The 24,866-nt window shown below is 48.8% G+C and overlaps 1 protein-coding gene across 6 annotated transcripts in view; it reads left to right on the forward strand.

Annotated features, from left to right (window-relative positions):
* BMAL1 (basic helix-loop-helix ARNT like 1) overlaps window positions 1–24,866 on the forward strand; it is a gene marked incomplete at its 5' end in the record, with an annotated part of 103,047 nt that overhangs the window by 48,496 nt on the left and 29,685 nt on the right. For all 6 annotated transcript variants that reach the window (XR_013999982.1, XM_081153224.1, XM_081153225.1 and 3 more), the window contains 3 exons: window positions 21,611–21,740; window positions 23,733–23,859; window positions 24,656–24,802. Coding sequence is in view for 4 of the 6 variants with exons in the window: in XM_081153224.1 (XP_081009350.1) it covers window positions 24,663–24,802 (140 nt within the window). The remainder of the gene's footprint in view (window positions 1–21,610; window positions 21,741–23,732; window positions 23,860–24,655; window positions 24,803–24,866) is intronic.

The following is a 24,866-nucleotide window of genomic DNA, read 5'->3' on the forward strand; positions in this document are numbered from 1 at the left end:
TAGCATTTGGAAATACCTGCTTTACTGATACTATTTGCCGTTTTCATTTCTTTACCGTATTTGAGATGTATATTTACACACTAGGACTGGCCTGGCCATTTTGATGAGAATGACCTTGCTGATTTGCACATAAATTCAAGCCATTGCCTACATCTAGCAGACAGACTGGAGAGGGGTTTTTGTTGTTGTTTTTTTGTGGGTTTTTTTCTTTGCCCCAAATATCAGACTAATAGGAATTTCATTGTGATATATAGATTCTAAAAGTGCATAAGCTTAGCTTCAGAAGGGTTTAGTGTTCTAAATTCACATAAATGTAAGATTTTTGAAATTTCAATCCTAAGAAATATGCTTTCTTTCCTTTTTTTTTTTTAAATTTCAGTTTTTAAAGCATGGGTGAAGGCAAGTTCCTGGGAGAAGGCAAATTTTAAGCACCTTCATTCCCCAGTCTTCTAACTGGCTTGTAGGCCTCTCCCTGGGATCTTCCCAGCAAACCACAGAACAAGCCTGCTGTTTCTACCAGTGGCAGGAATGTGGGTGTCACTGCTGATGTACACTCCCCCTCCAGCCTGGCCTTTGGGGTCCCACAGAAGGACAGGAATGAACCCTCCATAAAGGAGGCTCCCGAATCCTTCCCTCTGCTCTGGCTGTAGTCCCAGTGCCCTGAAGATGGACATGACACTTGGATTTTGGGCATAGAAACTGAATCCATCATATATGAGATCATTGGATATAAAGATCTTTCTGATGTGTAGTTTTTCTTCTTTGCTTGTCCTAAATTATAAAAGCAACAGATGCTCACTTCAAAGCCAGGATTAGAACTCTTCACGCCTGGCTTGGAATTCTAGCTCCATCAACTCGTTAGATGTGGGGGCCTGGGAAAAACACACATCCTCTCTGGGCTTTGATTTTCTCGTTGTATAGGAGAGATCATGATTTCACCTCATAGCACTGCTGTGAGGATGGAGGGGGATTGGTGCACAGAATGCTCTTCCCGAGGTTTGACATGGATTTGTGTACTCAGCGAGTATTTATTGAGCACCTACCATGAGCCAGTCACTGGTCTAGTTGCCCTGGAGACACTGGAGAACAAGATAGAAGAGGCTCTCTGCACTTGTGATGCTAATAATCTAAAGAGATACGAAGAAACAAGGGCATTTCAGAAATTAACACATCAGAAGCCAGTGTGGTATGTGAGTCACAGGAAGGGCCACTTTAGATTGAACCCCCAGGGGAGACCTCTCTGAGGAGGCTCCATGCTTTGTGATCCCCAGGTCCCAAGTTTTCTAGGACACTCCTGCTTGGAACAATTTTGCCCCTCTAAGTATAGGTGCCAATTTGGAGTTTGGAAAATCTGACTGCATAGCACATATCAGTTCTCTTTTGGGTGGTACGTGTTTACAGACTGGCTCCCCACTCAGACTTGGAGCTCCTGGGGCTGGGCACTGTGAGGTGGGGCCTTTTGAAGAAGGCCTCTTGGTAAGCCATGGGTTCCCACTCCTCTGGAGGACTCACCCAGTTGAGCTGACACTGAATGAAGGCTTCCATGTGGGGAGGGAGGGTGGTTCATTTCTAGCCAGAGCCCATTTTGTTCCAGGGCTGCTTTGAGCGTTCTGAAGTCTAAGGAGCTGGAAAGGATTTCTCTCTCTTGGTGAGACTGTGGCTCACTGCAGTCTTCTGCTTCTCTGTGCAGTTTTAAGGGCTCATTGAAAGCTGGGCTGCTGGGTGATCCCAACTTGTGCTCTGGCATTTGAGCCACAGAGCAGTCAACTAGATACCATTGCCAACCACCTCGCCTCTTGTGGGGGATAGTATGGATTTTTAAATGGCCTTTTCAGCCTGCTGCATTGGGCCCCAGTGACCCAAACCAATTAGTCAGGGAAGCCGTTGAGCAGAAGGGCAGGCTGCCTCTGACTCACCTGCCATGTCCTTTGTCAGGTCCATAGCTGACCTACTTTTGTTTGACCTTGATTTGCTCAGTGCAATTAAAGACACTGTTGGGAATGCACTTTTGCCATCTGATTTAAATCCAACATGTGACAGCCCGGGATCCTAACACACGCATGACCCAGGCATATGGATGGATGGATGGATGGGTGGTTAGTTTTCACTTACCTCTGAATTGTAATTCAATCACAAGGAAAGGGCTTAATTTCAAGAACATGGAACAATTATTTGAGACTAGATACAGTGCCAGAGCAGCAGGCCAGCAGGCCTCGATTCCTTGCTACAGGGCAGCTTAATCAGGAAATGGCCTAGATGGCTGCCTTTCAAGTAGGTCCTTGCAGTAGCTTGGCAACTGGCACAGGGTCATAATTGGAAGAATTTGGCTCTGAGTGTCTGTGGGTGTTTACAGTGCACTATAGGGCAGGGCTTCTTTTATTTATAGAATATTGTGAGCAACAAGCAGCAGAAGGCTGAAAAGCCACTAAATCTCAATTTATTTTTAACAAATTCCATTTTTCCCCTCAGCCCAGAAGGAGAACTGAGTTATTAAAAAACAGTAAAAAATACATCATCGCAGAGCATGCCATATCTAATTATGGGGTTGCCAGCGTCAGCCCGCAGCCACACATTTCAGGGGCTCTGTAAATCAGCCATCCATTCAATCCGTGAACTTATATGACTCCTATTCTTCATTTAGATGTAGAGCGAAATTATTGGCAAGTGAGTGCTGATCGGAAAAAGTTCCATGCTGTCTAAATTAGGAGATGGAAGATATAAATATAGAATAGTGTACTTATGTTCCCGAAGGGAGATAAACCCTTCTTCATTGTCCGTTATAGTTAGCTATACCAGCGCACATTCCGTAGCACTAAATATCCACTTTAGGCTTGTTCACTGATTGCAATGGCGGCTCCGTGCCACTCAAAGGAGCTGTATTGTGATGTCTCACTGAGCCCAGCCCTGAGTGGTTGTTAGCCATGTAGTCATGAAAAGACATAAATCCAGTGCTTTTGGCCTGTGTTCTCACAGTGCATTAGAGCTGGATGAGACTTCAGAGACCCTCTCATTCAAGTACATCTCACTGTAGGTGGGGAAGCTGAGGCCCAGAGAAGATAGCGACTTGCCCAGGGCCCCACAGTGAGTCATGGCAGAGCTGGGCTGAGCCGCAGTCTCTCTGCTTTCCTCTGATGGTGCCCTGCTGTGCTGAGCTCAGAGCCTGTCAGTGAAACAGGTCTGATTTCTGTCCTTCAGGGTTCACAGTCTCAGATAGGTAGGCATCAAGACAGTTGAATGATGACCATATGTATAAATAGACCAAGTTATATGTGTACAACAAACCGCTAGTTGAGTGGGGGAGATGGTGGGGAGGTGGAATTTTGGCATGTGTCTGGGTACCAAAGCAAAGGTAAAATCAGTCGATCTCTGACCCACATGGGGAAAGTGTTATAGATGCTGTGAAGCTTCTAATGGAGAAGGGTGCAGCCCATTTGCTGAGTGTTGGGGAGGGAAAGCATGGGGCAGTGATGGGTGCCAGTGAAGGTAAATGTGGCAGCTTTGGAAGAGCCCTGAATGTGGATCATTGAGGACATGTCACAAGAGGGAGTGAAGGACTGGGGCACAGGCCAGGGACAGGTGAGTTCCGTGGAATGCTCTGCCCTGTGCTGGGACAGCATGTGGGTAGCACTAGGGCTGCCATTTCCAGTCCTCTGGCCCCAGATAGAAGAGTAATAACTGCTTGACCTTCAGAACTTTTCCTTGTACAGCACTCCGGGCAGCCAGTGTCAATGGACTGGAGCTTGCACAGGAGCTGGAATCTCTCTTGTCTGGACTGATGTGCTGCGTGTTAGGTCTCTTTCTGAGGCTGAGAGGGGGCAGAGGGAGTGAGAGGAACCTTTATGAGGAACTGTGAAAGCTTCTGGAAAAGTCACCTCTGGACAATGCTGGAGGCCAGTGGTTTGAGAGGATGAGAGGAGGTCAGGAGAGGGTGCCCTGGACCTAGGAAGGCTGTCACAGTCAGCATGGAGAGGAGCAGTGGGAGAGGAGAGATTACAGGGCAGGAAGAAGCAGTGGGAGTTAGCTACGGGCAGAGTGCCAACCGGAGGGTAAAGGACAGCGACGTGCTGGGACATGAACCTGCTGCAGAGGAGGTTCGAGGCAGGAGGGTAGGAATCTGTCTGCCAGGCCCAGCAGCTCAGGAGCCTGAGTGACTGAGGCCGGGCCTCTGGGTTATTGAGCACATTCCCTCTGAGAAGAAATGATCTGTCTCTCGGCCTGGTGAGTCTCTAGCCACTGCAGGGAGTGGTTAAATATGTTGCCAGGCGTTTCCAGGTGGAAAAGAATCAGTCAGTACGTAGAATGTCCTCAGTGTCATCGCCACAGGTTTGTTTCCTTATCTTTTGATACCTCCATCCACTTACCTGCTTTTGACTTTTGAGAGTTGAAAATATATAAATCAGCAGTTTCTAATACTTAGAAAATGGTTGATGAGCTTTTAGAGAGAATTTGATATTTTTTTCTTGGATTTGTATTATAGTTTTAATACAGTCTAATAATATTTTTGTTAATATAGTTTCCGGTTTTAAAAATATTTTTCATTTTTAGTTTATAAAGGTAATAATGTTTCATGACGGGGACTCCTCCTGGGTGTCCCACCTCTGAATCACCTTTCAAGGAGCAGGTTTCCCCCTTCTCTCTCCTGTTTCCTGCTCCTGGTCATTTCTGTGTCCCCTGGGCTTTCACTGTGTGTAGCTGGTCTCAAGAGGCCAAGTGCCCAGGTCAGTGGGTTGTATCAGTAAAAGGTTCAGTGGTAAGAAGACTGAAGCCAGAGGAGGTTGGGAAGTCACCTGTGAACTGAACCGACCCCCCCATCTTCCCATCTGAGCCCCGACCCATGGAGCTGGCCAGCCCTGACCATTTCATATTGTGTGTCCTGGGAGTAACTGATGCTGTCTTTAAATCCCCCAGAGTAAGAAAATGTGGACAGTTTTTTACTCCGGCCCTGTCATTTCACACTTTGCCAGGCACCCAACAGGTGTTTAAGAACCACGTTTGGTTCATTGACCCACTGCTGGCCACAGCCACCATCTCTGCCACGCAGTGCAAGTCCCGTGGCGAAAGTCCTGAAGGTTTGTACATTAAGGCTGGTCCAAGGGTCATCCTCTTTCCTTCAGGTTGATCAGCCACACCCTGGCTATCACACTTTTTTGCTCATAATCAGAGTCATAGAATGGTCCACTGGGAAGGGGCATCAGGGAATCATGTCCTCAGGCCACCCTTCTGTGCAGGAAAATCCCATCTGTACTGCTCATGATCAGGCCCCCACTCACCAGGCACCCTGCTTCCCCTTAGGGACTTGCCTGCCTGCTGGAAACCGCTCCTAATTCAACCGCTTCTAATTCAAATCTGCCTCTTCGCACTGTTTCCTCATTGACCTAGTTCTGCCCTTGGTAGCAACACAGAACAAAGGTCTGTAGGCGGGGCATGATTCATTCCACTTTCGAAGTTTGGAAGCTGTGCTTGTGAATCCCCTTTCCTTTCCCTTTCCCTTCCCCACCCCATTTCTCTCCCTCCCCAGGGTTTATGTTCTCCAGTGCCTTCAGCTATTCTTTATGTGGCATGCAGTCAATATTAATATTAGTGATAGGCGACACTAATTGAGTGCTTACCATGTGCCAGGCACTGTTCTAAGCCCTTTACATGAATTGTCTTATTTACTACTCACAACCACCCTATGAGATGGATAATGTCAATATTCTCATTTACCAATGAGGAAACAGCAAATTTGGACCCAGGCAGTCTGGCTCCAGCATCTGTGCTCTTGGGTGCGGGGCTCTATCTCACAGCCTTAGCACTACAAGTAATCCCATGGTGCATTCAATCCGGGCTGGCCCAACTCTGACTTATTTTGCAAGAGATATTTGACGGGAGCCTGAGTTGAACCATTTTCTAGGAACCTCCTCAGGGTTTGTTTTGACAGAATGGACTGTGGGGCAGAGGCCTTTGCACTGTCACCAACAGATGGGTTCATGCTAGCTCTGCCAGGCCCTGCAGGATGGGTTTAGATCAAGGTGGCAAATATGTCATCAGTATTTATTTTCCTGACATGCATACATCAGGCAGTATTTTTAAATGTACAGGAGAGGGAGGTGGTTAGGACCTGGGCTTGAGTGTTGGCCCTGCCCCTCGCCAGCTCTGTGACTAGATGCCAGTCACTCATGGCCTCAATTTCCTCTTCTGTAAGGTGGAAATAACACTGTCTTTTCATAGGGATATTTTGAAGGTTAAATGAGAAGAGGTGGGTGTGAAGCTGCATGAAGCTGAAGTGACTGTTGTGGACTGTTCCCCACACCAGATACCTCAAGGTTCAGTGACCAAGCCCTCGTTCACTGTCCAGCCCTTCCTGCTTTTGTGGCACCGGCCCCAGCCCTTCTGTTGCCTGCTGTCCCCAGCCCTTCTGTGGGACGTGGAGCAGGCTGCGGAGGCATGGGCCTTCCGGGGCAGGAACAGTCCCTGCAGTCACATCGGTCGTCCTGCCCTGACCCCTGGCAGCTCAGGCCAGGCTTTCCCAGGAGTCTGGGGAAAGATGATCCACGACTTTATCAAGAGTCTGCCTCCTGCTCTGACTGGTGTTTCTCAGTGGTTAGAGCACCAGCCCGGGCACTGAAGGGTTGAGGGTTCAATCCTTGGCCCCTGTTGGGGCAAGTGCAGGAGGCAACCAATTGATGTATCTCTCTGACATCGCTCTCTCACATCAGTGTTTCTCTCTCTCTCTCTCTCTCAAAATCCATGGGGGAAAAAATCCTTGGATGAGATTAACAACAACAACAACAACAAGAGTTTCCTTTCTGTGCTTGGAGGCCCCTGGGCTTTTTAGGGCATCAGCTGCAGGTTGGCTGAGTCAAAAGGGTTGAGAAGCTGAGGTTGAACCACCTTTCTCTTTGTCAGTTGCTTTTCAGGTACCATGCATCCCAGTTACTGTTTCCTAGAGATTTAAGCTATAAAGCGAGGGACCAGAGACCTGGAGGGAAGCTGCTGGAAGCAATAGAAAAAGGACTGGATAAAATCCAGTTCTGTCATTACCAAAAGTGGGGCCCTGAGCAGTAACCTCATGTCCCTGAAATGTAGTGTCTCTATCTGAAAACTGGCGATGGTAATAGAACTCACATCTGAGGTTGATGGGAGCATTAGATGAGATCCTGTATGGGCGTAACAAAAGGCATCTAGCACACTGTCTAGCAATTGGTAGATATAAACATTAGGATATTTCTCCCCTCTATCTACTCTTTTTCTAGCCCTGACTGCTAATGATTTTCTATATGGCTTTGGGTAAATATCTTAACCTATCTTTGACCCTTCTCTCTTTGTAGTAAAGAAAGTTGAACCACACTAGGGGTTCTATATGGGTACATAGCGCCCCCTATAGGACATTTTGGGAATGTGTGGAGTGATTGACTCACAATGATGGGTACAGGGCTTTCACTGGGGGGTAACAGAGGTGCTAGATGTACCATGTGGAGAACAAAGGATTGTCCAACATCCTACACAACTTCTTAAAGTTCACTGGGCTTTTGTGTAGATGAAATGCTGTTTATAATTTTCTGAGCCTGGCATCTGACTCCGTTTTTACATATGAACACAGGTAATTTTAATATACAGTAAGTCCCCACTTCATGTCATTGATAGCTTCTTGGAAACTGTGACTCTAGGCAAAACAACGTGTGACAAAACCAGTTTTGCCATAGGCTAAGTGATAGAAACAAGAGTTAAGTTCCTACAGCAGATTTCTGGTCACAGAAACATCACCAAACCTCTAAATAAAGACCCAAAACACATCTAATATTAAACATTGAAATAAATGTGAGCTATACATACATTTAAGAATGGTTAATAAAAACAAGTAAGATAATTCATTTTCAACCTGGTTATTTCAGGTCAGGGTCACAGGTGGCTAGAGCCTATCCCTGCAGTTCAGGGCACAGGCAGGCAGCACCCTGGACAGGAAGCCCTTCCATCGCAGGGCCACCCACACTCACTCAGGCCGGGACAGTGTAGACACACCAGTTCACCCAACGTGCCCATCTTTGGGGTGTGGGAGGAAACCCGAGTACCAGAGAAAACTCACGCAGACATGGGAGACTATGCAAACTGCGCAGTTAACCTAGCCAGAAGTGAATTTTTATTTTCCCATCAATGTTATAACAAAATGACATTGTACGAAATGACGTTATCCAAGGACATACTGTATATGGAATTTTCCAAGAACATAAGCACATGAGGTTTACTTTTTGTTACAAATAGGTATAAGCGTCTTTCATTGTCTTCTAGGGTTGCTGTGCGCAATATTTGCTTATTGACATCCATATTATCTTATTCTAACTAACTTTAATTTCTTTCTTCTTTGTGTTACAGTTAGGGTACTACATTTGATTGTTTTTGAAATTATAAATGTTGGTATGTTATATTATTTACATATTTCACTTCAAGAGAGTGAAAGGAATGTTAAGTGTACATGCATTGAATCTTTTTTTGTTTGTTTAATATATCTTTATTGATTTCAGAGAGAGGAAAGGAGAGGGAGAGAGACATAGAAACATCAATGATGAGAGAGTCATTGATCAGCTGCCTCCTGCACGCCCCCGACTGGGGGTCGAGCCCACAACCCAGGCATGTGCCCTGACCGGGAATCGGACCCCGATCGCCTGGATCCCAGGTCGATGCTCAACCGCTGAGCCATGCGTGGCTGGGCTGCACTGAATCTTTGAAAGGACAAGAAAGGGAGTGTGTGTGTGTGTGTGTGTGTTCATGTTAGTTTATAAATTAGCTGGAGAAACCTTACTGTAGATTTGAAATGAAAAGAAAGGCTCTATTTCTTCTCTTAGATGTGTAATGGAAATCAGAATTTTTACTTGCATCCATTGTCAGAGAAATAAGGTGTTTTAATGTTTCCCATTCCTTTTAGAAAAAACATATCTTAAAGAGCCTGAAACAGTTTTATTATCATCGTCTCTTTTTTCACCCCTCCCACCTGTACATATATTTTTTAACGTTCACGGGTAGATTTTTATAGAAAGGAGAACCAGCCAGTCTCCCTGCTCGTCATCAAGTTTGTTTGGGTTGCTTGTGACCTCTGAATTTTGTGAATTTTGTGAATTCCCTGTTCATATCCTCTACTTATTTTTCCACTGAGGTGTTTGTCTTTTTAATTGATTCTTAGGAGGTCAATTTGCTGTGTTAAATAATTTAATTCAGAAAGAATAATACTCTTCACCTGCTCTGCAGTCAGACAGAGCTGGGTTTGCACCCTGCCTTTCCCACTCTGGGAGCTGCGGAGTTTCAGGCTGGCTGCTGGGCCTCTCTGAGAATTACTCACTCTTTCCTGGAGAACAAAATGAAAGGACACTGGCTGGCACAAAATAAACTCCCAGTGTGTAGTTTCTGCTGCCACTGTGTTTGCATTGTTATTTTTGTTGTGATTCCTGCATCGAATATTTTCTCAGAAAGAGTATCTAGAGCTCTTGACTCCCATGGTTTCTCAGATCCTTAGACATGCAACACTTGCTGTAACCAAAGCTCAGGAAAACGAAAGTGAAATCACCGAAGTATTTTTTTAACGCCTCCTGTAGGAAAGAGACAGATGAAAGAAAACAAGCTGATTTTGTTTCAGTTTAAGGAGGAACTGGCAGGGTTACTTCTGGGGTCAGGGTACATTCAGATGAACATCTTAGGTCTGGGGCCCAGCTGGAAGGTCTTGAGACTCGTCACAAGATTAAATCGTCTTTCTCAAACTATGCTTACAAGGGCAGGCAAGTAGGCAAGTGCCATTCAGAAAGTCTCAGAGTCAAAACAGAAGGATCATCTGGTTAACTGTGTTAACCAGTTAGACACCTGCCGTTCCCCAGCACTTCTGGTTGATGCCTGTCCTTGTTACCAGTTTTGGCATCTTTGCAGTGTAGGTGGGAGGTAGATGGATACAAGCCTGCCCTGTCCTCTTTCTCCTACTTGGGACAGAGCTTTTGCTTTTCTCTGCTGAGTCACTGAAGCAGCAAGGCCTGTGGGAGTCCCAGCTGTGGAGATGGGCACATCTGGATCCAGTCCCTGTTCCCCACCTCCTGGCTCTGTGATCTTGGACAAGTTGCTGCACCTCTCTGAGCCTCAGTGCCATCTCCTACACGATGTTGATAACAATGCCTTCTCCAGAAGGTCATCGTGAGGACCAAATGGGCTGTGTAAGGGCCAGCACCGCCCTTGGTGCATTGGATGCTCAGTAAATGAGAGGTAGTTTCTGCTCCGGAAAGGTGGTGGCAGGTGGACTGCGTCCATGTGGTCTGTGATGCAGCTTAGATGTCCGCGGGCACCTCTCACTTAAGCCGCTGTCCCAAACCAACAGCTTCTGCCCCTGCTGGGTGGGTTCCTCCAGCTGTCACACAGGGCACACTGCCTGGCAAGTGAGCTCGGGCTGTATTTTCCCCGCCCGTCATCCCCTTGCTGGGGGCCTTTGTGCAGTTCGCAGACTGGCTGTCGCCCCTCACATCAGAAAAAAACAGCCAGGAAATCCTGTTGGCTGTCCCTTCAGAGCACGCCAAGCAGCGGCGGCTCCTCATCGCCCTGCGTGGCAGTGCAGCGGACTCCGCGTCCGCCTCCCTGCCGTCTGTCAGCGCAGCCCGCCTGAAAGTACATCTAAGACGCCGACTGCGCCTCACCGCCTCCGCCCCTAAGACCAGGGCTGGGCCGTCACCTTTCCCCAGGCCCTTCTAGTTGTCTCCTTGCTGGTCTCCCTGTGCTGCTTTTATTGCACCCCCTCCCCCCACATGTACCACCACATGCGCACAAACACACAGGTCCCCCAACACATGACACGGCCCCTCCTCTCCTCATCATACTCGGCCCCCCCTTAAGGAGCCTCTCTCCCCACAATCTCTTCTCAACGCTCTAGCCAGACTTAAAACCCAAGCAGGCCCTGGCCGGTGGGGCTCAGTTAGTGGGGCATCGGCCCATGTACTGAAAGGGTTCGATTCCCAGGGCACATGCCTGGGTTGCAGGTTCAATCCCCGGTTGGGGCACATGCAGGGGGCAGCCAATAGATGTTTCGCTCTCACGTCAATGTCTCCTCCTCCCCCTTCCTCTCTCTAAAAATCAATAAAAAATTTAAGAAAAGAAAAAAAACCCAAGCGGGATCAGCCGCTGGTCCTCTAACACCGCTCGGCTCCACCAGGGCCTTTGACTGGCTCCTTTCGGCCTGCAGTGCTCCTTCCTTGACCGCTCACTCCTCACGTTTAGGTTACTTGCCTCTCCAGCGCGCCTCCTGCCCCGTCCGCCGCTCCTCCCACCACTACCACCCCCCAGCGTTGTCTGCCTACTTACCTATCTTCTCTGCGGGCCGTCCCCACCAGGATGTGTGAGGACGCGGGTCTGAGTCCCGTCCCCAGCCCCAGCACTGCCTTGGAGAACAGTGCCTGGCACTTGTATGCCCTCAAAGTATTTGTTGAAAGATTAATGAATGACTGTAGGCCAGCACACTAACAGTATCTTCTTTATTACAAAATTGTTCTGACTTGAAATTTGACTGCTGCATGCGATCTGTGGTGGTAATTTAAATGACCAATTCTTTCACTGTAGAAATCGCCTGGCATGTATGGACCCTCAGTAAATGGTGTTGGATGGATTGCTTTAGGATGTTGGGGTTGTGGTAACCATCTGAGGCCTTGTTACCCGTCAGCTAACACCTATGGTGGATGGGACATGAGGGAGATGCCTACCTCCATGTGGCCCCCAATACCTCTTAGCTTGGTGTCGCCGTTTCACCCCCGAGCCCCAGGTGCAGCGCAGCTCTGGGCAGCAGCTGTCAGCCTGCTGGCTTCCGCTCTCCTGTGGGCTGCATCTCTGAAGGGAAATCATCGTCCTTTGCTCTCAGCATCTCATCTCCCTGGGCAACTCCCTGGTTCTGTTGTTATTGCTCTTGGCCTAATGTTCTCATTATCATATTCCCAGCTTTCCATAGGAGGAGCTATTTCTCTGTATTTTAGTTTCATTGACCATAAAATGAAGGGATTGGGCTTTTAAAATGCCACTTATACCCTGGCCGGGTGGCACAGTTGGTTGGAGCATCTTCCCACACACCAAGTTTGCGGGTTCGATTCCTAGTCAGGGCACATACCATGGGTTCACTGGTTGGGGTGTGTATGGGAGGCAACTGACTGATTTTTCTCACATTGATGTTTTTCTCTCTCCCTCCCTTCCTTTCTCTCTAAAATCAATAAAAACATCCTTGGGTAAGAATAAAAAAATAATAACTTGAAAAATAAACTACCACTTACTTTTCAAATTATTGTGTCTTCAGTGCTTCTTGCTGCAAAATGCTGACCTCTGGGATGTTGTCCTGCACCATCCCAGGTCCCTGTCTCCAGCCTTTCCCCAGTCACCCTCATCGCCTCCCTCCTGGTCCCCGAGCTCCCCGTCCTGGAGATCCTCAGCTTCAGGCTCCTTCATGTCCACTCACCAGTCAGTCCCCCTACTTCCTGTGCTTCTTCCTCACTGTTGCTGAGCTCCTTCATCCCGAGACTTCTAGTCTGACTTTGCTTTCTTTGACATCAGCACTTACGTTTCCACAGCCCCTGTCCTCCCTTTTTCACAGCCCTCTGTCCTCTTGTCACCAGCATGAGGTCATCCACTTCAGTAACCACAGTGGCTCTGACAAGCATTCCTAGTGCTTTTCATATACTGAGCTCATTCGGTCTGTGAGGAGGTCTCCTCCGCCCTTTACAGGTGAGGAAACTGCAGCTCCCTGAGGTCATGGAACTGGCCCAGGACACACAGCTAGTAAGTGGCAGAGCTGGCACTTGAACTCAGGCTGTCTGGCTCCAGAGGCCCTGCACTGACCACCATCCCGTCCTGCTTCTCTTCAAGTGCACCCTTCATCCTTCTGCCCTTCTGCCCACACCCACCTGCGCCCTGCGGGGGGAGAACCCCTGCTCTTCCTCCGCTGCTTGCACAGGTGCCAGGGAGGTCAGAGGCCTGGTTAGCAGGCTCTGCTGTGTGGTGTCACCCGCGAGGCTGTGCTGCTGTGCACCCCCTGCCCCTGCAGCCCTTCCCGGCCTGTCCTCAGGGCCCTCCCCTGCTTCACAGTTGGCTGTGCCCTCCTAGGTGACAAAAGTGAAAGCTGCTCCATATAGGATCCCCCGGTCTCCCTTTTCTCCACTGCCTAATATTCTTCCCATTTTCTGTCCTCTCAACCTTCCCCAAGATCTCAGAGAAGGCCTACCCCTTTTTTTCTCTGAGTCTCAGCCCTTCTTGGGGCCACCCCTTGCTGCCTGTCCCAGGCACCTCCAGCCAGAGCCCAACCCGAAGCACTGAGTGCCTTTTGGGCCCCCATCTTGCTTCACCCTCCCTCACCCAGCCGTTCCCTTTGCCACCAAGTAACGGCGGTGCATCCTTTTGTTCCCTTTAGAAAAAGATGCAGATGTTTCCCAGAACTTTCTTCATCTTCAGGCAGTAAGTTTTTTGGTGGAAAAAGAGTATTCTTCCCCTGAGTCTTCAGGACTAGGCTTTCTTCTCTTATTCTGTAGCATAAAAAAAGAAGACAGGAAAAAAAAAAGAAAAGAAATCAGGAGCCAGGCTGATATGTCTTTGGTCAATAAGCATGACTCATTGATCCTTCTTGGTAGAGGGAGACATGCGTCTGTGAATGTGGCCATGTCAAGGCCAAGGGTCAGGAGGAGAGCTTATCCTCGGGAGGCTGCCTTCCAGAGCAGACATGGCAGGACAGCCAAAATGTGGCAGATACAGAGCACCCCCCACCCCCACAGCCACATAGGATATTAAGCATCTCCTCTGTGCCAGGCCCTGTGCCCGGTGCTGGGGTGCAGAGGAGAATGAGGCCTGGACCCTGCTTGGGGCGAGGCAGCACCTGTGCGCTCCCTGGGCAGCTCCAGATTCCATGTCGTCCTCCAGGTAATGACGAGAAACCCTGGGTCTGGGCTGGAGGAAAGAGCCCTGGAGCACAGTGCAGGGAGTGGGCTGAAGGCCCCTGGGTGCTGAGAGGCAGGGGTCCTGCACCGGCAGAGGAGGTGGTCAGAGAACACTCATGGGAAAAAGTGGAACAGGGACCTTGGACCTCAGGCTGCTTTTGAGGAGCCAAGAGACTGGTAGAGCCATACAAGCACCTTCTGGCCAGGAAATCGGCAGGGAGGGAGGGGAAGCAGGGCCCTGGGAGGGGGTCCTTTGTCCTCAATGGTTCTGCAGAGCAGGTCCCCCTGCCCCACCGCAACTTTGTCTATTAGATGTTAGAGGAGAAAGAGGTGTGAACATGCACAGAAGGGGAAGTGAAGACTCTGCTCCTCCGGGACCTTCACTTCCAGGGCCATGTTCAAGGTCCCTAGAAACCCTGCAGAGGAGAAGCCTGTTTGACCCAGCATTTCCTGTACTTCTTTGGCCATTGATTGCCCCCCGCCCCCCCATGTAGCGTCCTTAAAATCCCATGGAATCAGTGTTCTATGACGGGCCTTTTGAGAGTGCTGGCTTCAAAAATTTTAAATCCCTGCTTCCTCTGGAATGTGCCCACTTCTTATTTTGTGTAGTCGTCTTGCCATTTAGTGGGAAGGTGATGGGCTTCAGAGAAGAATGACCTGCTTTAAACCTACCTTCCGATAAAATCATCAGCCTCAATGAAGTTACTTAACTGCTCTGAAACTTTGTTTCCTTGTCTGTAAAATGGGAGAGAGGACATTAGCCATGTTAGAGGGCTGTTGTGGTGGTTAAATGAGAGAATAATAATAGTTAACACTTACAGAGGGCTTACTGTGTGCCAGACACCATTCTAAGCACTTTATAAAGCTCTCCAGCACAGCTCTGAGGTAGGCAGTGTTATCATCCATATCACACAGGCCAGGAGACCGTGACACACACAGTTAAGTGTCATGCATATGTTGAGGCACATGGTGGCGTCAAGATTTGACACCTGACCAGAGCATACTCTTAACCACTGTGTCATAAAGGACTTGGTGCATTAAAAGCAGTAAGTAATATCAATTCCCTCCAAAATATCTAAAGAACTCCTACATCTCAACACCAGGAAGACAATCCAATTAAAAAATGGGTAAAGAACCTGAATAGACATTTCTCCAAAGTGGACCTACAGATGGCCAAGAGATATATGAGAAAATGCTCAAGGGCACTAATTATCAGAGATGCAAATTAAAACTACAATGAGGTATTACCTCACACCTGCTACTATCACTAAATCAATAAACAAGTGCTGGTGAGGGTGTGGAGAAAAGGGAGCCCTCATGCACTAATAGTGGGAATACAGACTGGGGCAGCCACTGTGGAAAGTAGTATGGGGGCTCCTCAAAAAATTAAAAATGGAACTGTCTTTTGACCCAGTGATCCCACTCCTGGGAATATGTCCTGAGAATCCCAAAACACCAGTCAGAAAGAATATATGCACCCCTATGTTCATGGCAGAGCAATTTACAATAGCTAAGATCTGGAAACAGCCCAAGTGCCCATCAGCCGATGAGTGGATAAAAAAGTTGTGGGACATTTACACCCTGGAATACTATGCAGCTGTTAAAAAAAAAAAAAAGGATCTCTTACCATTTGCAACAGCATATGGACCTGGAGAGTATTATGCTAAGCGAAATAAGCCAGAGAAAGACAAATACCATATGATCTTACTAATATATGGAATCTAATGAACAAAATAGACTGGTGAACAAAATGGAGCCAAAAGCATGGATACATGGAACACAGTGTCAGGTGCCAGAGCGGAGTGGGGTGGGGTGACTGGATAAAGAAGGTGAAGGGATTAGCTAAAGAGCATATATGCTTACTCCATGGACATGGACAAGTGTGGTGAAGGCCAAGGAAGGGGGAGGCCGAGGTGAGTGGAGGTGGGCAAAGGGGGTGGAAATGGGGAACAGCTGCAATAATGTCCACATTAAAAATTTTTAATAAAAAAAAGTAATATCAGTTCCCTTCTCAGGTGGTGCATGGATATTTAAGGGGGGGGGTATCATTCCTGAGATTCCAAGGCATTCCACAGTATTTTTTATCAAACCTCTTAAAGGAATACTCTGTATCTTCTTGTCCACTTCATTGCTTCAGTTCTGACCCTTCTGTTTGCTCTACCTCCACATCTGAATCACCTCAATTTGGGCAGTTGCTCAGCTGTCAGCTGGAATTAGGTGACTTCACACCCGGTTCCATCAGTGGTCTGTGCATCCCCATCTAGGACCAAGAGTCCTCCCAGAAATCCCAGTGGGGCCTTAGCTTGTTCCAGGCTGTCCTTCCTATACTTCAGGGATGGACTTGGCGAAGGTCTAAGAAGGCATCCCTTTTATCATTTATTCAACACTGAGTGCCTTTACTGGGCTATGTGCATGCCCTGTTTTGTGACTCCTGATTAGATCCATGAACCCCTCTAACAGCCCCCAGTAATCCTCCAAGACTGGAATTCTGGGGCCTCTCCTCCATCAGTGGTATTGGGGGGGGGGGGTGTCCTATCACAAAGGCCAGCATTGTTTAGATTCACAAAGTACTCCAGGATTCACAAATCCTGCCCCTGTGAGATCCCCTCACTAGGCCCTCCAAGCCCTGTAGTTCCAAAGGCAGTCTCCTTGATTTCTGTTTGATTGCAGGATTCCCAAACATCTAGAGTTACCAGTAGGACTGGGTGCACAAGTGCCACAAACGAGGTTCTCCCCCAAGTCCCTGACAGCCACTGCAAATATTGCTCTCCTCTGCTCAGAACACACTCCCCACCATCCATCCACCAGGCAAATGCCCACAATACCTAATTCCAATCTCACCTCCTCCCTGGTCCCTTCTCCTTCCATACCCCCCACCCCCCCTCCCCCATGGGCCAGTGAGTGAGTTATTTTCTCCTCCGTTCTGTTCCTGTAACTTACATATGCCCCACAATAGGGAAAAAAGACACACCTTCCGCAAAACACTTGACTGCCACCTGCTGGAAGTTTGTCATAATGGCTCCACAACTCTGCCCTTTACCAAGAGGAAGGCACATCCTGGAGGGAGGCAGTGCTCACGCAGCTGTGAGCGTGGCCCTGCCTATTGCAGGGGTCATGCCATCATGTCTTACTTAAACACTGTCTTTCCAGCCAGATTGAGGGGATCTGGAACATAAGCACTGCTGATTCCTCTCTCTGTCCCCAGTGCCCCGGCTTCCACTGGGGGCTAGAGAAATGCTTGAATAATCCAGGTGCAAACACCTAGGCTCAAGGCACCTGGTCTCCCCAGGTGAACGTTCTGTAAACCTATCTGACAAAGGCAACCAAGCTCCCCACAGGCTGTCAGAGTAACCCTGGAAAGCCAGGGGGACTTGCAGAGGGGACAGGGCCCCTTCAGCCTCTCTGCTCAAAAACCACCACCATCTGAACAGACCACATTCATCCCCTGGGGAGTTCGGGATGGTGTGGGAAGTAGATCAATTAGCACATAGCTGCCAGACAAGGGTAGTCAGAGATGCTGACTCACCATCATCCATTTTTTCCTAAGCTGTGCCCTTTTATTAAGCCACATCATCAGAAGTCATTACTCCAGTGACATCCTGGGGCTTCACAAAGTGGTTTTAACAGAACTCTGTCCACATGTCACACCTGAGGGTGGGGCAGGCTTTCCCTGGGGTCCCATTTAAAAAAGGGGGAAGACCTGTGCTCTTTCACAAAGTGTGTTTCCCCAGGGCCATTCCACACAGCATTGCTCGGGACCCTTAGAGCCCCCCCCCCCCCCAGAGGCCGCCTTGCTCATTCTGTTCCAGTAAGCTGGCTGGAGGACCGAGCCTGGGGAGGACCGGTGTTTCCCTCTCTGCCCTATTCGCCAGGAAGCCCAGAGACAACTTTTGTCACTTTGTTGGGCTGGTTTTGAAGGCAGGACCAGCAGCAGTGTGGTGGTTAGAGTCAATGGCAAGCCAGACACACCTCAGTTCAGTCCTCAGTGCCCGGTTCAGTCCTCATTGCCAGCTGCTATGCCATCTTTTATTTTTAATCCTCACTCGAGGATATTTTTTCCATTGCTTTTCAGAGAGAATGGAAGGGAGGGGGGGGAAACATCGATGTGAGCGAGACACATCAATTGGTTGCCTTCCGCATGAGCCCCAACCAGGACCGGGGATCAAGCCTGCAACCAAGGTATGCGTGCCCTTTGGCTGGAATCGAACCCGGGACCCTTCAGTACACAGGCCAGTGCTCTAACCACTGAGAAAACTAGCTAGGGTACCAGCTGTGCCATTTTAAGATAACTTGGCCTCTTCAATCCGTAGTTCCTTCCCTGGAATATTGGGATAATGACCACAATTAATGGATAGGTTACCTTGAAGATTAAACGCGTCCAGTGTGAATGCCACTGTTCCCTTTGGCTCCTCCCAGGTCAGCCTGATCTGTGGCTCCAGGACCCTGGTGTGTGTTTCCTTCCTCCTGCCTGTGTTGGTCAGCTTAGGAGGACTGGCACGGTTGTAAGAACCAGTTAACCAGCCATCCTGGTTTATCTGGGACGGGTTTCCTGGGATGCGGGAGTTTCAGTGCTAAAAGGGGAGGTCCCAGGCAAACAGAAGACTTGGTCATCCTAGTAATAACCAGCCTCGGCGTCTCAGTGGCCTGCAGTAGCAAAGGCTTATTTCCTCCTTGTGTTGTTGGCCATCCAGAACTGGGGCTAGAGGAGGAGCTTCTATGCGGGAAATTGCTGGTCTTGGCACAAAGAAACGTGTGAAAGGTTCTATCCAGTCGAATTCGTCAGTGAGGTCAAATAACAGGGACGGGCCTGGTAGCCGCGCAGCCTGCAGACTCTCCCCACCGGGAGGCGCAGCTGCTAGAACCTTAATATAGCTGCACCGCCCTTTCTCTGCAGCGTGCTAGGGTGCTGGGACCCGGAGCGGGAGCAGAGAGGCGCCTTGCGTGTGATTGTTGGCCTTGCGCGTGGTCATCTTCCTGGAGACGACGCGTGGGTTTCTTAAGGGGCACTCTGCCTCGCCCCGCTCCGCTCAGCGGAGCAGCCGTTTCCCTTGGGCGCAGGAAATGGTCGATACCCTCATCCTTAGCGGCCAAGTCATCGCTGCAGGGGCAGCCTGCGCTGCGGCTCCTCTCCCAGCCCCCTTGCTTTGTGGAGCCCCCGAGATTCTTCTCCCTGTGCTCTGAGGAGCTCAAGGGCACTGGGGTGGGACAGAGGGTGCCCCAGGTTCCTCCCAGGCACACCACACAAGTCCCTTTGTGCCTTGTTTTTCTGGCTGGCCAGTGAGCCTCCCCCACCTCTGGAATCTCTAACTCAGGAGTGAGCACAAAGGTGCCCAAGGCCACATGTGAGTCCAGGACCACAGGCCAGGCTCTCCCCAAAGCATCCTTGCCCTGTGCCAGTTTGATGGCAGGACCATGGCTGGCCCTGCCCCCCTTAATAAGGGCCCCTCTCACAGGTGGCTCTCAGTTGGAGCCCCTTCCCTTGGGTCAGATCTCTTTTGGAAGTAGGTAACACAGAAAGAGGGTGTTTTTTACTTTTTCTTTTGTTGTTTCTTTTGTTGTCTTACATCTAAGAATATTTTCTTGGAGAGAGGACAGTTTTCCAAAAATAATTGTTAAGTGTCACAGCTGATTTCATTTCCTTACCTTGTCCAAGCATATAAGAAAGGCCTTTGATTTTTGTTTTGCAAAATATAGTGCCAAAATCCATGTTAGCATTTATTATTTCTATAAAGAAAAATGAGTATTGGAAAAAGTGATCAAAAAAAGAAATTTCCTGTGGCATTTGGTACTTAGAACCTTCATCTAAGTTTCAGAGGGGGGAAAGAGAGTGAAGGGTGGTACTGGGGGACACCTAGCAATAAGATCACAGTTGGGGGGCAGAAGGTAGAGAGAGGCTGTAGGGTGTGGAGGGAAGGGCAGGAGCACCATGGGGAGAACAGAGCGAAAGGTTTCTTCTAGGAGGTGACACCTGACGTCACTGGAAAGGAAAGCAAAAGTTCACCAGGTGATGGAGTGGCTGAAGGGAGCCACACCTGCAGGACAGTGTGGGCACAGCCTCGGCCATGTGCCCTTGGGAGCTTAAGTATCTCAGTGGCCTTGAGCTTTGGGCAGCAGATGAGGAGGGCTGGGCTGGAGAGCAAGAAAGCCATGGTGGGGGCCTGGCATTTCCTGCTAGGGAATGTGAGGTTTTTATCTGGAAGGCTTGGAGCAGAGCAGTGAAGTCACTGAAGTGTTTTGAGCAGGGGGTATCCTGTCTCTGACCACAGTGAGGAGGGGGCGGGGCTGAGGAGAGCAGCCTGGTTGAAGGCAATGACCAGGGGACCAAGGGAAGTGGCCGGACCCATCCATCGGAGGGCTGTGTGAGGGCGATGGGGGTGGATCCTGGGATGCTCATTGGAGGGGGTGGGAGGATGGTGTGGGACCTGGCTGGGGAATCCGACTTAGATGGAGCCACATGGCAAGCCTGCCTCCAGCAGCACTTCCTGGGGCCTTTGCTTCCATTGGCCGCTGCTGTGTCACCTGAGGCTGAGGAACTACAAGTCCAGAGCTCCGGGTCAGGTTGTTTGCCACATGCCCAGAGACTGGGGTTATCAGAGTCAGACGGTGGAGGTTTCTGAGTCAGACTGCAAAGCAGAGTGAGTGGAGAAGACAAAATCCTCTCCATTCCTGGCTATTCATCGGAAGGCCTTTATAGTGATCAAGACAAAGGTAGACAGTCCACAGATGGCCAGAAGTAGCCAGCGGAGGGTGAAAGGCCGGCGCTCTTGCTTCAGCGAGGTCAGCAAAGCCCCACCTAAAATCGAAGTTTCCCACCTCGGGGCAGAGCCGGGAAGGGGGAGGAGCGCGGCTGGGCCTCCTGTCCCCTGAGAGCCGCTTTCCCCAACGCAGGGAGCACGGTGGAGAAGAGACCCCCGTGTTAACATGAGCACCTTTTCCGAGTTGATTTCTCCCTTAGCTTCGTGTGTGCACAGAAGTGCCTGAGGTTCACGGGCATTTTCTTAAACTTCCGGACGCCAGCTAAGGTGTGCAAGTGTTGTCTCTGTGGCCTTTTGTTTTGGCTCAATGTTTTCTGAAGACTTGTTTCCCGTTGTTCCTCGTTGTCTGCGTTTGGGTGACTTCACGTGGGAGAGCTGAGTGATGTTAGCAGTGAGTGTAGCCTCCGGAGCCCCCCACTCCAGCTGTGTGGCCTTGCCTAGCTCCTTCACCTCTCTGCCCCGGCCTTCTCCTCGGCAAGAGGGAAGAAACAACAGTATCTGCCTCATAGGGTTATTTTCAGGTTTAAGTGAGTTAATCTACACAGTGCAATAAGAACAGGGCTCCATGCAAAGTACGCACTTAATAAGTGTTCACTGTTACAATTGCTTGACCCAGTATGAGAAATGAAAAATATAATTATCTTTCTTCTCTTCAGGCCATGTCCCCAGATCCATGTTTAGTAATTTAAAAGGCATTGTTTTTCACAGAAAATATCTCCTGCTGAAATATCTCCTGTTAAACTAAACCACCAACACATGATCCCACCATGTGTCTGTAGTTTAGTTTAATAGGCAGCTGAAGGATGGGATTGTGAGCCGTCCAGTTACTCCCTGGAATTGGGAGTCCTGAGCTAGCTGCCCCGTCTCCCTTTACTAACATGAGATTTTAAACATATTTACCCCAAAGTGAACTGTCTGGGTTTTCTTTCTCTGTGGGCCCTGCTGTAGGTTTCTGAAAGAAGTTGACTACCTGAAAGGAAACTACAAAACATGAAAATCGCCCTGAGGTGACCAACAAGTCCATTGGCTCCTTACTCCTCCCAGGGGTGGATCTGAGGTTGAAGAACTGTAACTTCAGGTAATCAAGCGTCGTATTTCCTACCTTCCCCCTCGCCCACTGACTCACTGGCAGCTCCATTGGCAGTTCTTCTTTCAGGAAGTGTGGTTGCTTCCAGGCCCCGAAACTTCGAACACTCTATCTCACGCAATTGTCTAGTTCAAAAAGAGAGGGTGGGCTAGAGGCAGCACTTGTGTCCGACATGCAGCCCAAAGGGTCACTGAGACCCTGACAATAGGCTCTGTTCTCCTTCCTCACCTAGTTCTCTTAATGGCAATAATAATATAACAACAATGGCAGCCACCCAACAGGGCCTTTAACGTGATTAAATCATTATAAAGTGCTTCTCCAAGAATAAATCAGAACAGCCAGGAAATGAAGAGTAATGAGGGGCAGGATTTATTCTACCAGATATAAAATGTATTATCATGCCTCAGTAATAAATAGTGTGGTACTGGAATGGAAATAACTAGATCAAAGGAACGGAATGAAAAGTCAGAAATAGGCAATGAGTCAATAAAGATGGCATTTCAAATGATTGGTAGCAAGATGTATAGTCTAGTAAATGGTTTTGGGATGGTTGTCTATCCACTGAAGGGAAATACAGTTGGGAATTTCTTGGATAGTGAACCAAAAATCATTTCCAAATGAGTTAAATAACTAAATAAAGTAAAATTATAAGAATATTTGTAAAGAGAATATTCTTATGATTTTAGGGTGAGAAATGAAACTAGATATATCTCCGAGGGAATGAGTATAGACAGAGAGGAGGCCCAAGGACATCCATGGGACACTCACATAGAGGTGAGGGAGCTGAGGAAGAACCAGCTAAAGAGACCAAAAAGGAGTGGCCACTGAAGTAGGAAGTGAGAAGGTGGCATCTCTGAAACCAAGAACAATGAAGAGGGAGAGACCAGATCTATGAGATGTTGCTGTCGGGTCAAGTAGGGAGTGAATGGAAAACTGGCCATTGGACTTAGCAATGAGGAGGTCACTGGTGACAATAGAGGCTGTCTTATTGGAATGATGGGACAAAAGCCTGATTGGAGTTGATTTATAGAGAGTAAGAGAAAAGGAATTGGAAACAGAAATGGAACGATAACTGGAGAGGACTGGAGCCCAAAGGTGTCTTTTCCTCCAGTGAGAGTTGTTGCAACGTGTTTTTCTCCTCGTAAGAGTGGTCCAGGAGATGGGACAGTGGATGACATAGGACTGGGGGCAGGGAGAGACTTCTGGAGCAGCGTGGGCCTGAGTCGAGAGAGAGGATGGACTCGGCACACGCTGGGTGTGGGGTCCTCACCAATAGTCTGTAGGTAGGCTGGTCGCTGTGGTCGCTGGCCTCTTTTCTCCGTGAAGTAGAAAGCAAAGTTATCAGCTGAGAGTGAGGGTCTGAGAGATGTTGGGGGCTTGAGGAGCAAAGAGAAAGTATGACATCCTCGATAACAGGGTGTGAGAGCAAGTGAGCAGGGAGTCCAGGATCACTGGGCAGCACAGGGCCTCTGGGTGAGAGGCTGAGGACTGTATGCTTTACTCCCATCAGGTTCAGGTTCCCAGGTGAACATAAGTCAAGATACTGAAGACAACTCGTAGGATACTGAAGACAACTCGTACATACTGAAGACAACTCTGTAGGAAAACAGGACATGAGTAGGCACAGAGGGAAACAGAGAACTGCCTGTAACATAGGAACACCATCTGCAGTAATTTAAAAATACAAGTAAAAACAATGAGGTCTTGTTTTTACCTTCAGATGGACAAGAACTCTTGTGAAGGATCGAAATCACTGGAGTTTTCTGGAACACAGTGTTTCAGTGTGTAGTCCTACTTATAGAAATTTATGCTGAGAGATAATAGCTCACATGCATGGAGATACACGCACCAAGACGCTCACTCCTCGGTGATTATGAAAGTGAGAAGTTGGCTTACACCTGGCCAGGAGGGCCTGGTGCACTAATCTGTGAGCATAATAGTAATAGTGCAGACAAGCACTCACACTTCTCTGTTGCTTTGCAGATGAGGAAACTTGGGCCCAGAGAGAAGGAGTGACAGCCCGAGGCACATCGTGTGCAGCTCGGACCTCCGACTGCGGGCGGCACACGGCCCCCCTTCAACTTGGTTTGGAGCTGGAGTTCCTTGTAAGGTACTTGTCAGCCTCTTTTATGGGCCAGCTCTCTTTGTACTTTTAAAGTATAAATTCTCAAAATGTTTTGCAAATTTATTTATAGTGTTTTCATTTTATTAGGCAAGGTTTACCTTTCAGGGGATGCTGGGTAGGAAAGGACAGTCGGGGAAGATAGGACAGACATTGTCCGGGTCGCTAATAAGAGAGGGACCATATTGGGCAAAGTAGGTTTACAGTTGTGAGTCCATGAAACACAGAGTTTATTCTTGTATTGTTATTTATTAATTATTGTATTATTTTCCATATGAACAACTGTAAACCTACTTTTGCTCTACCCCGTATAGTCTGAGAAAGTATATTTTCTGCTTTCGTATGACTTTTACAAAAGTTGTAACAAAAATGCAAAGATAACAAGTAAATCATATCTATTTCATTGGTTCGATTTATTGGTTGGAAGAAAATGAAATTAGGGCTCTCAGAGAACGTCTGGGACACATTGTCCCCTCGGGGGGAAGCACTGGCTGTGCCTCCCGGGGCCCTGGGCTCTGGTTTAGCTCTCCCACGCCCTACCCTAGCTCCTCTGAGCTTTTCATCAGCAAAACGAGCAGGCGAGCCTCAGTTGCCTGTACAAACCCTCAAGGAGGTACGACGCTCTTCCCCACCCGCCCAGCGCCTGCTCCAGTGCTGGGTGAGAGGTGTGTGGGTGCTCTAACAGACACCCCGTCTCCGTGCCTCCCTAGTACCCGGCCCTGCACCCCTCTAAACGAGCACGTGGAAATAAACACACCTCTGTGCCTCCTTGTACCAATTCCAGACCCCCAATGGCGGACCAGAGGATGGACATTTCTTCAACAATCAGTGATTTCATGTCCCCGGGCGCCACCGACCTCCTCTCCAGCCCCCTCGGCACCAGTGGCGTGGATTGCACCCGCAAACGGAAAGGCAGCTCCACCGACTACCAGTAAGGCCCTTAGGCTCGTCCTCTGGCTAAATTGGGGTCAGTTCGTGGGCATGGAGCATCTGGG

Source organism: Miniopterus schreibersii (genome assembly GCF_964146895.1).
Source record: "Miniopterus schreibersii genome assembly, chromosome: 12".
In the NCBI taxonomy this organism is placed as follows: Eukaryota; Metazoa; Chordata; class Mammalia; order Chiroptera; family Miniopteridae; genus Miniopterus; species Miniopterus schreibersii.